General features: G+C 40.2%; 1 protein-coding gene across 1 annotated transcript in view; it reads left to right on the forward strand.

The window, feature by feature from the left end:
* MAPK12 (mitogen-activated protein kinase 12) overlaps positions 1 to 12,914 on the forward strand; it is a 79,405-nt gene extending 66,491 nt beyond the window's left edge. The window contains exons 8-12 of the mRNA XM_084611402.1: positions 1,545 to 1,616; positions 7,160 to 7,239; positions 8,270 to 8,348; positions 9,223 to 9,396; positions 12,736 to 12,914. Of these exons, the coding sequence (XP_084467528.1) occupies positions 1,545 to 1,616; positions 7,160 to 7,239; positions 8,270 to 8,348; positions 9,223 to 9,396; positions 12,736 to 12,806 (476 nt within the window). The 3' untranslated portion in view covers positions 12,807 to 12,914. The remainder of the gene's footprint in view (positions 1 to 1,544; positions 1,617 to 7,159; positions 7,240 to 8,269; positions 8,349 to 9,222; positions 9,397 to 12,735) is intronic.
* Positions 12,915 to 13,790: the final 876 nt, after the last annotated feature.

Below are 13,790 nucleotides of genomic sequence, written 5' to 3' on the forward strand. Positions count from 1 at the left end.
GCATTAATTAAATTTGTGACTGAACTCCTTAGGGGAGAATTGTATGTCTCCTGCTCTGTTTTACCCACATTCGGCCATATATTTCATGTTATAGCAGGCTCTGATGTTGACCCAGCACATATTGTTAGTTTTAAGAACACTTTCACTGCAACTTTGACAAAATGTAATCAAGATACCAATGTGAAATTTCTAAAAATAGCTATAGCATTCGACCCAAGATTTAAGAATCTGAAGTGCCTTCCAAAATCTGACCGGGATGAGGTATGAAGCATGCTTTCAGAAGTCTTAAAAGAGCAATGTTCTGATGTGGAAATACCACCAAAAAGAAAGTCAATCTTCTTCTGGTGGCATCTGACTCAGATGATGAAAATGAACATGCGTCGGTCCACACTGCTTTGGCTCGTTATCGAGCAGAACTCCTCATCAGCATGGATGCATGTCCTCTGGAATGGTGGTTGAAGCATCAAGGGACATATGAATCTTTAGCGCATCTGGCATGTAAATATCTTGTGATGTCGGCTACAACGGTATTATGTGAATGCCTGTTCTCACTTTCAGGTGACATTGGAAACAAGAAGCAGGCAGCATTATCTTCTACAAAGGTAAACAAACTTGTTTGTCTGAGTGATTGGCTGAACAAGAAGTAGGACTGATTGGACTTGTAGGCTCTAAAGTTTTACATTGTTTTATTTTTGAATGCAGGATTTTTTGTACATAATTCTACATTTGTAAGTTCAATTTTCATGATAAAGAGATTGCTCTACAGTACTTGTATTAGGTGAATTGAAAAATACTATTTCTTTTGTTTTTCACAGTGCAAATATTTGTAATAAAAAATAAATATAAAGTGAGCACTGTACACTTTGTATTCTGTGTTGTAATTGAAATCAATATATTTGAAAATGTAGAAAACATCCAAAAATATTTAAATAAATGGTATTCTATTATTGTTTATCAGCGTGATTAATCGTGATTAATTTTTTTAATCGCTTGACAGCCCTAGTGAAAATGTAAAACAGTAAAGTAATTAAGAGCAAGTTCCCTGCAGTTAAAAAATTTGGGTAATCCTTTGTTATTGTCAGTCTTCAGAAATTAAACTCCAGTGTAGACAGAGAAAAAGGTCAATCTAGGTTTGGACGTAGATGGTAGCGAGCTCTACTCTTTCTATATGCTGTAATCCTGCAGGATGTTGCAGACTGTACCCTAACTCCAACTGGAAGGGCAAACCATTCAGCAAAGAAGGGGTACTAAAGAAGCATGAAGGTAGCTGTAGTCCCTTCCTAAATGACTGGAAGAATTACTTCCTATATGCATCAGCTTAATATTGACAAGCTACCCTCTCCCTGTATCCTGGTCACGAACACCAGTTACCTTATTGCAACTTGCTTTTGGTAGACATTTATTTTCTGTATAAAGGATCAACTATATTAATATGCTTCTTTTAAAAAGTATAATAAACTGAAACTGTATTTTAACCATACATTTGTGAGGGGATTCAGAAATATAATTCGGCAATTTAATGTTACTGATTTTTTTTATTTCAGTTGACATCTGGTCAGTGGGCTGTATTATGGCAGAAATGATAACAGGGAGGCCACTGTTCAAAGGAAATGATCGTATCCTTTCATGATGAATTCCTGGCAGTAAGATATGAAAAGTGTGTCGGTATTTGTGTGTCACAATAAGTTGGTTTCATAATGGATATAGATTTAAAACAATGGTCAGTTAATTCTCTCCCTCACCAACTTTCACCTGCCTTTAAACCTTGGGCAAATTACTGGATGTTTGTGCCTTAGTTTACCCATCTGTAAATTAGAACTAATATTACTGAGCTACTTCACTAGAGAAATACGAGCATTGAATCATTAATGTTACAAAGCACTCTCAGATCCTCAGGTGGAAGGTTCTATGCACAAAAAAGGCAAAATCTTCAATAGCAGGCACCCCAGTTCAGGAGTGTGCACACACAAACCTGGTGCTGTGTGAACACTCAACCTTACAGGTACATACAGAGCACAGTTTAGATATGTACCTCGAGTTGGGTGCACACACTTCTCAAGATTTTATCCAGAATTGTTAGGATCTGGTAAGGAAGGTTCTCCATATTTGAAATAGAGTTGTATCATTCATTGCTGAGAACTTAAAACTTAAATCAACTTAAAAAAAATTAAAAATCCCACTTCAGTCTAGACATTTTTGATGTACTATTGTTACAAGTAACTCTGAAAATTAATATCGCTCACCAGGAATTAGAGGGGGAAATTGTCTAATTTTTTCTGTTTGTTTTGTTTATTTGAGGGGGCTTGTGTATAACCAGTTTCACTCTTTCCCTTGAATATGTATTCATTAAGGCCCTGGTTCTGCCAGCAGTTACCACACATGCTTAAAGTCAAGCATAAGATTTTGGGGCTTTAGTATGTTTCTGTTTTGCTTGTTTGTGTCCTATTCTTCCCTTATTATGTGAGAAAAACACTTCAAAATAGAAGAATGGGGATTGCAAAACCACAAAAATGAGACAATGGGACTAGGGCTGCTGCAGTACCTGAAACTATTTTTACCACAATTTTTTAAATTAATTAGATTCAAGTATGTGTCCTTTGTTAACAACAAAATACAAAAATATCTTTTCCTGCTGGCCTAAGGGCAGCAGTTAACTAACCCAGTATTATTTCTGAAGCTGTGCTGGCCTTGAGGATACTTATGTAATGTTTATGCATGCACAAGGAAACAAGTGAGTCACAATTTCAAGCTGCACCAGAAATTCAGGAGTGGGAAAACCAGTATTTTAATAATCTTAGGAGATGAATATTGCAGAATGTATTGGGTGAAGTTCTACAGTCGATGTTATGCAGGAAGTCAGACTAGTTAATCATAATGGTCCCCTCTGACCTTAAAATCTGTGAACCTATGTTAGCTGTTGCAAGGAGAACACAATCTTGTTCCAGTCCTTTTCAGCAAAGCAAGAAATATAATTTTTAGTTCTTTTGTTTTAGTTCCATAAATAAATTCTGTTGCAAATTTGATACCAAATAATTTTTTTAACATCATTTGTAAAAGCTTTTTAGCTTCATCCATCATCTCCCTCTGACTCTACAGGCATTTGAATGTGTGATCTTCATGTATTTGGAGCTCTGCAATAACAATAGGCAAAGAGGTGCAACGCCTGACAAGAGCTGCTTTCTATGGCATCAGCCCCTGGAAATCTGCTGGAATCCCTGGAAAAGATAATGCCGGTACTGACTAAGCTATACTTCCTTAGGAGACATAAGATCAGGGACTACTCACCTTATCCCACCCAGGTTGTCTCAGGAAATCTCAGGGTTTGGAATGGAGCAAGGGGGGAAAAGACTTTAAAAATGCTACAAAAACATTTCATGGAATATTTGTCAGAATTTCAAATTTTCAAAAAATTTCAACCAGCTGTAGTCAGGAAGCTACCTATGATGATAATTAGCTGGTTACCTCAGTTTCGAGGATGATGTCAACAATCATAGTTTGTACTAATGGGTCTTTGTGTGACTCTATAGACCAATTCAGGAAGAACAACATTTACCACGCTGGCCACAGAACCATTTGCTTAATTGTGTTGATTGAGCTGCACATTGTTTCTATGCCTGGCACTGTGTTTCCAGCTGCTCCCATGATTCTTCTCAAAGTCGTGGCCACCCACCGTTACGATGTGGCACCAGACAATATGCTCAATCGCCAGTTGCTCAAAAGACGAGTAAGAAATGTTCATTTTGCACAGTTTTTTTTCAGTGTCTTTGAAGAGTTTCATCTGCCCTCAATGCTTACAATTGCCAAAACATAATTCAGAATTATCTGAAAAAAGAAAAAAAACAAAAAGATTTGTTTTGATAGATGGGTCTCAGGCTGGCCATGTAATTCAAATGGCCATCTCAATTGGGTGTGGATCACATGAGCCTTGATGCCAACTGAACCAGCTTGCACCAGGACTTCCATGTTGGAAACCCAGTCCTGCCATTTCATGTGCAGCAATCATCATAGGTGATGCAAATGGCAATTGGCAAGGTTTTTAATGTGTCGTCAATAACGGGTCCATGTTTTGCACGCATAGAGCAATGTCATGAGGACAACAGCATTATAGACTTTGATTTTTGTCTGCAGACAGATTCCATGTTGCTTTCAGATTTGGTGATAGAGGCGATCATATGTAGTGCTGGCTTTCTTAATTCGCACATCCACTTCATGATTGACTATAGCTCCGTTGTTCAATATGCTGCCAAGATATGTAAACTGTTTGACAGTTTGCAGCATAAAACTTTACAACCTTATTGATGGGTCTTGGTAAAGTTGTTGAGGAGCTGGCAAGTATATAATCTCGATTTTCGTTCAGCTGATGGTGAGGCCAAAGTTACAAGCTGTTGCAGCAAAGCAGTAAGATGTATAAAGTTTGGTGCTGATTGTGACATTTTTCCTGTAGTAGTCTCATGATGAAGATCATGTCAGCAGTGCTCCACTGAGCATGAAAGCTGCATTGTGATTCAGCTAGCATGTTGTCGATGATTTGGGTCAGGAGTGGTTCAAGAGGGTCCGTGCAAGAATCTTGCTGGCCACAGAGAGCAAAGAGATACCTCAGTAGTTATCACAGTCACTGTTTGAGCCTTTAAACTTATAAATAGTGACAATGTTGGCATCTTCCAGTTGTTGTGGTATAATTTCTTGAAGCCAGACATGTAAGAAAAATTCAAAGAGCTTGCCGATGAGAAGATTTCCTCTGTGTTTGAAAACCTAAGCTGGAATGACATTATTTAGTGACTCATCAGAAACAGTAGATGAACAAATAAGTAGTCCACTGAAATGTTCATGCCACCATTAGTGGATGGCAGTTCGATCTGTGATGAGAGATTCACCATCAGCACTTGGTAGTGGTGTCAAGACAGATTGGTTAGCCATACACAGCTTTGACTGCCTCATAGAAACCTTTGGAGTCATGTTTATTAGTAAGGGTGTGTGATTCCTCTGCTTTATGGTCAAACCACATATTTTGCATTTGGCAGAATTTGGATTGGAGTGTACTGCAGGCTGCCCTATATCTGGTCTATTTCAGCTAAGAGCACAGCATGGACTTGTCACCTAACATCAAGGAGATTCAATATTTTATGATCATTTTCATCAAACCAGTCTGCATGATGGCATTTCGTATGCCCAACACAATTCACGACAGTGTTATCAATTGTGTCATGCAAGGATACCCATTCGGCAGTTACGTCATCACTGATCATTGGAAGAGTTTCTAAAAGAGTAGTTAGCTGTGTTGAAAATTGTTTGCCAATTGACAGATCATTCAGCCAAGCAATATTTACAAGCTTGACTGATGGTTTTTTACACATTTTTGGCCAAATAGTGAGGGAAAGCTTTGATGGAACAAGATAGTGGTCAGTACAACAATTAGCTCTGTGTAATACCCAAGTTATGCGCACATCTTGTAGGTCCCATTGTCAGACCAACACCTAGTCAATCAAATGCCAATGACTTGAGCAAAGGTGCATCCAGGTTGTTTTATATTTGTTGGGGAGTCAGAAGATACTGTTTTTAATATTTCGATGGTGCTCAGCATCTGTCCTTAGCAGAAGTAGGCCATTGCTGTTCATCTTGTTGATGCCATGTTTGCCAAGTACACCATGCCACATAGAGTCATCAAGGCCAACACAAGCATTAAAGTTTCCTAAAACAATCAACTTTTCTTCAGAGGGAGCCAATCGGATCAGGTAATTTAGTTTGAAATAAAATTCCTCCTTACCCTCATCAGAGTTCGTCTTTGTTGGTGCATAAGCACTAATCAGTGAAGCATTACATCTGCTTCTTTGGGCAATCTTTTATCTATGGGTATGCTCTCCAAATGAGAGACAAGATTCTTTTTGATTGCAAAGCTTATTCCTGCATTGTATGGCTTATTTTGTGGGCATCCCTTCCAGGAGAAAGTATACCCAGCATTCTCCTCAATCAACCGACCCTCATCAGCAAGTTGCATCTTGCTCAGTGCTGCAATGTCAATACGTATCTTCCAGGCTGTAGAGCAACCAGAGCAGTCTGCCTGACAGGATGATCAGTTTGGTTTGGACAGTGAAGGAATGTACGGACATTCCATGTCACAACACTGAGACGAAAATGAACTTTTCAAGGCTTATTTGAATTTCGACACATGATGGGCCACCCTCCAGCTGTGATAAGCTGGTCAGGGCTGTTCAAGATAAGCAATTATTAGAGTACCTTTTTGAGCCCCCCTTCTTGTATTGAGGTCCCCTGTGCTGTCCCTGAATAGAGCAGACAAGTCGATCAAAATGCTGCTGGACTACAGCATCACCTCAGGTCAACACAGAGTGACCAAAGTCTTGACCTGCCTGCATGCAGGTTCACAACTATGAGTCCCAGCAATGTCCATCACCTGTCACTTTCCCCATTCTCCCATAACCGCCGGACTTGTTAGACTGTTGAAGGCTGCATGAGAATTTGTTTAAAGTGAACGAGTAGTTGCACATTAACTTGCACACACTTTTAGCCAACAAGACCATTTCCAGTAGCAAGGTAAACTGAGACAACTGAGGGACTTGCTAGCTGCAGGTTTATTTCTGGAGTATACACCTCCCGGAAGTCCAACCTCTCCTCCCCATGGCATGGTGGGATGGTGGAAACAGGGCAAGTAGGGGATTGCCCTGTAGGGCGAAGTATGGTGGCGAGCTTTGCTTTCCAGGCTGCTATGGTGGCCATGAAGGCCTACAGGGTTTTACTCCAAAACACCTGGGCTAATGGGGCTCTGGCTGGGAGGACTAGGCTTGTTAGCCTGAGTAATTGGGCAACTGCTGTTGGAGAAGGAAACTACTTATACCCCATAGGTGGCTAAACCACAGCTCCAATCACATGATCCATTGCAAATTTCACAAGTATAAACTACCGAAGGGGGAGGACGTTATCTGGTCCATAAAGTTGGAATATACTTGACTTTAGGTGTTTCAGTGTCTTCAACTTTAGCAAAAGAAAAACAAAACCTTGAGCTGCACAAATGTAAAGTTTCTCATTTCACCTTTATGTTGTGTGTTCCGCTATGATCTCAATTGGCAAGGAAATTGCATAATTTTTGTAGGGCTTTTAATTTTGTCACTGTACAAAAATTTGATTCCTGACGTCTGGTATTCAGATCTGGACCAGCTCACAGAAATAATGAAGATAACAGGCACCCCAACTCAAGATTTTGTTCAGAAACTACAGAGTCAAGATGTGAGTATATTGCTTGGTATTCTGCTAATATTCTGCTTGTTCTCGTTTCACATGCAAGAAAACTTAATGGAAAGCTGTTCTCTGAATCTCATCATAAAAATATTCAAGAATTTTTTTGAAACCTTATTGGTTTAGTTCATTTAGTCAAACACAATCATCAAATAGGTTTGAATCAAGTACGTTGCAATAAGGTAATGGCTGACATTTTCAGAAGTGTTTATTAATTACAGCTACCCAACCTGAGATCCCGGAGCCTGGTTTTTTTTTTTTTAGAAGACTTGAGCATCTACAGTTTCAGCTGAGGTCACTGAGAGCTGCAGGTGCTCAGCATGTATGAAAATTGAGTTCTCTCTGAAGGTGGTCATCCAAAACTAAAGTGTTTAAAAATTAATGGTCACTTGGAAATACGTATACCTACGTACTTAAAGTTTCTTACATATGTGGCACATCAACAGCTCTAGATGATTGGCTGCTACCTTTATTGAGAGCACACTGACGATACATATAATGTATTTAGAAGACTGACATTTGTTCTTCTGTTTTTAACTTTGCCTTCCCTGGTCCCAGGTGCACACTTCTCTAGAGAGTTTAACCCTGTTAAATGCACCTTAACATTCCTTAAAATACCTGTAAATTTTAAATATGCATTGAATATATCTTAAAAAGAAAGATCTACTTTTCTAGAAACTTGTATCAACCCACAGTGGGGAAAAAATAATTATAACTCTGTTGAATGATGCATATATTTCCCAAACTAAATAATATACAGGCTATAATAAACAGTACGAAAGCTCAATCTTAGGTATTGTTTCTCTCCTTTTTCTTAACACTTGCAAACAATGTGTCATTCAATCAGTATATAAAGACAACAAGGCCCCAGAATGATCTTAAAATAGAACCCCATTAATGATGTCCATATGCATAGCATGCTCTCACAAAACTCATGAATATTTACCTAGCAAGCATATTGCTAAATCTTATCAGATAAAAAGGAAGAACTGTTCTAACCAATGTTCATGTTTATTTTAAGGCAAAAAATTATATCAAAAGCCTCCCAAAAGTGCAGAAAAAAGACTTTGCAGCCATTTTGAAGTATGCAAATCCTTTAGGTAAGAATATATGTTTGGGTTTCTACAATTTGTGGTGTGCTACAGCAGGCCAGCAGCTGCTGCTATAAATAAGGTTGCGTTATGGTAATTAAGGTTGGATTCTAACCCCTTGTTTTCCATTGCTCATAACTTTCATCTTAAGGATTGAAATTTTCCAAGACTAGTCCTTGGATAAGCAGGACTTAAAAAGTTAAGCAAAAGTAGTTTATGCTGTTGGCCCTGATCCAGCCAATGCTTAAATGTTTTGCTGGATCAGGGTCTTTGTGAATACCAAGAAATCAAATATAGATAATATAATTTTCCTTTTTTAAAAAAATGATTCTTAAAGCCCTATTCTGAATAACTGATAGGGGTTGAAAACTGAAATTTGTCATGAAAATAGTCCTCAGTGAGAAGTATCTCAGGGTTCCAGAGAAAATTGGTTTTGATTTGGTCGTTCTGAAGATAACATACTGAGTAAGCACAGTACATTTTGAATTTTTCAGTAAGCTCACATAGGGCCTGATCCAAATCCCACTGAAATACACGTAAAGATTACTATGGATTTCACTGTGTTTGCATAGCTGAGAAAATCGGTGCTATAGGTATACACGTGGCAGTCTGACGGCACTAGTGGATTGAAAGTGTACTGAACATGTGGACTGGTTCATAATGAAGTGGTTTTTGTATTGAATATCATAATGATATGACTTGACAGCAGCAAAACACTTTGTATCTTTATTTTCTTCTTAAAACATCAGATATATATGAAATGAAATAACTCATCTTTGTAACCATCTGTAATTCTAAAAAACAACAAAGGCACAACAGCTTTAAAATCCAAGTTGGATTCAGTGGCAATATTTGAATGTCCTGTTTGGCTTGTGTTGAACAGCTGTAAACCTTTTGGAGAAGATGCTGGTGTTAGATGCGGAGAAGAGAATAACGGCAGGAGAAGCTTTAGCACATCCTTATTTTGAACCAATTCATGATCCTGAAGAGGAAACGGAGGCAGAGAAATATGATGACACATTTGACAATATGGATTTGCCACTGGATGAGTGGAAGCGTAAGTCCATTATGGTGGGGCTAAAAGGGACGAAGCAGAAGGGCTAGCTGAGAAGTAAAAACACTGTTATCTCCTTACAAATGACTTTCCTTGGTCTTGGCAGAACATAGGCATCAGTGGGGTCTAGAAACATAAAATGAGTCAGTGCCCCCATCTCACCTTGTACCTCCACCTAAGGTTGCCCCTGTGCTAGTTCCATATCTCTCCAGGGAGCCCACTCCGCTCCGCCTCCTCTGCTCCTCCCAAACCCCCCATGCTTTATCTGTTTTTCTCCCTCTCGTCCCTTCTCCATTCCCCATCAAATTTTCTCTTCCTGAGCTCTTTCAATTCACCCTTCTTGGTCCCACCAAGGTTAGCTAAGGTTCTAACAAGCCTTCCCTGACCCATATGGGAAATGCCTTTAGATGACCAGAGATTTTCTTTACAGTGCAGCTATTTATACAATGAATGGAAATAAAAAATTACTTAGCAGTGAGGTTAAGCAAAGCTAGCTGGTAGATCTGAAGTGGCTTCTGATCTTTATGGAACATTCTGGATTTTTATCAAACATTCTCACTGTCCAGTGGTGTCTTGAAAGTGGAAAATAATTAGATGTATACTGTTTGTAGAACACTATTACAAGGTTTTATTGCTATGTATATGTAACTTTAGCGCCCTCATGGCCAAGATGGAGTCTGCTCTGCAGGCAGCTCTGGCCAAGAGAAGGTGCGTGCAGGAATGCAGCAGGAAAAATCCCTTTCACCCCAGGGGTACCTGTTCCAAACCCCCAGAGTGAACACCCACTCCCACAGGAAAAGTACAATGGATATAAGAAAGGGAAATATTTATTGAAGAGGGATGAGAGGAAAAATACAACAAGGGGAAATATAGGGGGAGCCGTAAAACAGGGTTGCACCCAAACCAAGGCCCCACAGGCCCAGTGGTAGCACAGTCTGAAAGGACAGACATAAGCAAAGTTCCAGTCCGTTGGTGAGTCTTGAATGCTTTTGGTCGTCTTCGGCGCCAGTGAACTTTTCCCAACAAACCCCTCCGGTGTCCCGTTCTGCCACTCTCTGCAAAGCTACACAGACCACCTCCCCACTTAACTAGCCAGCAGCCTCCCTCCTTAATCCCAGTGCAGCGTCACAAGCCCCAGTACTCACAGCTCCATGCAGCTCTGGGAAGCAGTGATACTGGGTCCAGCGCCGGCCTGTCCTTCTTGGGCAATTCCTCCCTGGCACAGTGCTCCTCCTGGCTCCTATCCTGGGGTGTCTCCGATCGGCCACCCTGTCCTTCCCAGGCTTCAAAGGCAGGTTCTCTGCTGCTTCACTTTGCGAGGGCCTGCTTGCTGCAGCCCTTCTTTTCTCTGGAGCTCCAGAGCCACACACCCTGGAGTTTCCCTCCTTATTCCCACTGCGCCCCCTCTCCCCTTAGGTAAAAGATTTAAAGGGGCCATGCTCTTTAAACCGCAAAGGAGTTATATATAGAATAAACTTAAATGATAATTTCCTCTTCTCTGAGGGAAAGAGGAGTTGGAATCAGTTATTGAGGATTTGGGTTCACTTTTTGTTCTGGGTTTTCTTTTTTTCATTTCCCTAATTCATACATCACAGGGATAGGAGTAGTGATGATGGATTGTTACAAATCTGCCTTAACTAAAACAAACCTCTGCAAAGCTATCAACACCCTCCCATCTGCACGTGCCTTCCAAAGGTTGGCAACAAATGACAGGTATTAGCCTGTGCAAGGGAACATAAGAATAGTATTCAGTGTGCTGTTGGCTCCAATGACTGAGTGCAGGTCACAGTTGTTACCTTAGCATAACAAATGTTGAAAATGGAGGGGAAGAGGAAGTAATAAGTTGTACTTTGATCTCCTGGTTTTCTGCTGAAAGATACCTTGAAATGTACAGAAAGGAGGCATTTCTGAATTCTTATGCTGTGTATTATTGCTTACTGCCAATGGAGCTGGAGAATACTTCTCCTAAACCTAGTGAGCTACTGATTATGCTTGGGTGTCCCGTGAGTGGCTACACCTTCATATAAAGCAAGTTATGCAGTTGCATAATTAATGCATTTCAGTGATATGCCTCTATACACAGAAGAGATTGTGCTGATTATTGGTTACTTATATACTTTTTAAATATTTTTAACATGAATAATTGTTTTTAATGTTGCTGATTTTTCCACCTACTCTTTCCCCTCTGCTGCTGGGTCTGCTGGCTGTCCTCTTTCTAATCCCCCATTTCTAACTGCTTTGTTTGGTGTCACTCAAATTAAAACCAAATTCCCTTAAATTTCCTAAAATGACCAAGGCTACCCTCTAGAATCTACAAAACTTGAGTCTGCTGACTTTTAAATAAATATAAATGTTGAGTTAATTTAACTTTCCATTAAAAAACAAACTAAAAAGGAAATTTCTAGTCCTCACCCCATCGTGCAAACCAGGCTGTTTCTGAGATTCATGCTTTTCTTTCATTTCCTCACATCCTTACTTGCTAGTGTTGGCCAGGATGAGAAATACTAAAATGCCATCAGAAATGATGTTCTAGCAGTATTTCTGTGCTCACCAGAACTAGGAAGTTGTGGTAACTAGATTTACAGACTATGATGAATTAAAAATAAACTTCAAGCAAAGGAAGCAACTGATGTTCCTCCACAGGGGGATTGGATACTTAGTATGCAAATGTCTCATAACGAAACAAGACACAGACATCAGTCGCTCCCATACATACCTGGCTCCGGTTCTGGAAATCTAAGGCTGCCTTCACCCAGATGTCTGGCAGTCAGAAAAGTGGGGATTCAGTTCCTTTTTCCCTAACAGCTTCCTGCCTGCCTGTTCCTGACTGAACTCTTTTTTGGTTTACCCTTTTATTAGGAGCCTTTCACAGCATGTTCTCCTGGTAGCTGGTGCTTTGAGTGTGAGACTGACAACCAGCTGTAGTCCTAAGGTCTCTACCTATTGCTACGAGAGTCTGAGAGACCATCTCTTTCTGATGAGATTTGGGGCCTCAGTTTTGGTCCTGATTGACAAACTTTGGCACTTAACTTTCGGTGCCCATATTTAGGCCCCTAAGCGAGAGGGCCTGATTTTCAGATTGCTCTGCATGGCAGCAGCTGCTGAAGATAATGCCAGCTGTAGATGCAACACTGACACTCAGGTTGCTTATTTAGGTGCCTAATTTTAGGCATCCACTTTTGAAAACTTGAACCCTAGCTCTTTGTATGTTTTCTTTCCCTCACCCATGTCTCATCCCCAAATAGACAACGTTCCAGCCATTTTGGGATTGGCTCCTCACTACTGTCTGAGGCTCCTTTTATGAACATATTAGCAATACTCTCTCTTACTGTTGTTTTTCAGGCATTACCTATAAAGAGGTAATAAACTTCAAGCCATCTCCCCTGCCTGAGTCAAAGGAAACGGCAGTGTAACCGTATGAACCGTCTCTTCAAAAATCAAAAGAAGCAGGAAGGGTGTAAATGCTTGTGATAACTCAGTTGTACAAACCTTTTTATAAATAAACTGGATGTAATCTGTTATATCTGTATGGTAAGGAATACTGTAATGGCGTTTTTACTCTGACCAGGACGCTAGCACCTTTGGAAGTAGCATTTCAAGACTGTCTGGAAACTTACCTCTACCCAAATTTTCTCATCTTTTTGTGCAAATTTGTGGTTTCATTTAATCAAAGTACTCCTCAACATACCAGGGTTTTCATGAATGTGCTTTTAGACCAGGTATTGCTAGTTCGAGTCACAGGGTAATAGAGTAAATAGTGAACACCTTAAGCAATCTGAGGCTAAACGGACAAGTGTTTCCATCTTCGTACATGAATGGAGGGAGTATGAGCCCAGAAGCATCAAAGGGAGTGTGCTAGCTTCCCTCTTGGTTCTTTCCTTCCTGCAGAAGCCAATTTGTAGATGATCTGTAGATTGTGAGGGAATGAAAATGTTGCTGGATAGGCTCAACAAGCCTACTGTGAAGGGTGTGCACAAGCGGCAGCAGTGGCGGTCAGGGACCCCCCCTGGCCACAAGAGGTTTAGCAGGGGCCTGAGAGGAGCCGCAAGTGGTCCTGATTTTAAATGACATTGTATTTTCTTCCTCTTCTGAATAACTTGCTCTCACTTTATATAGTGGAGTAGAGGTTCCTGATTTCCAGGGGAAAAACTGTGAGGATTTATAACATTCTATAAGCTCTGTAATTCCTTCATGGTTTTGATGTAGTGATTGAAAATGTACATAGTAATCGGAGGAGGAGGGGGGATCAGTGTGCCGATGTGAGTTAGAAATATAGCTACATGCAAAGTGTCACTTCATGACAATAGGGATGGGGATGATAATACTTTTATTCTTCTTCTGACCCTCAGCTAGATATTTTGTTCGTATTCTGCATAGGCAGTGTTAGGTGTACAGAA

This window comes from Lepidochelys olivacea (assembly GCF_965140295.1).
Source record: "Lepidochelys olivacea isolate rLepOli2 genome assembly, chromosome: 1".
In the NCBI taxonomy this organism is placed as follows: domain Eukaryota; kingdom Metazoa; phylum Chordata; order Testudines; family Cheloniidae; genus Lepidochelys; species Lepidochelys olivacea.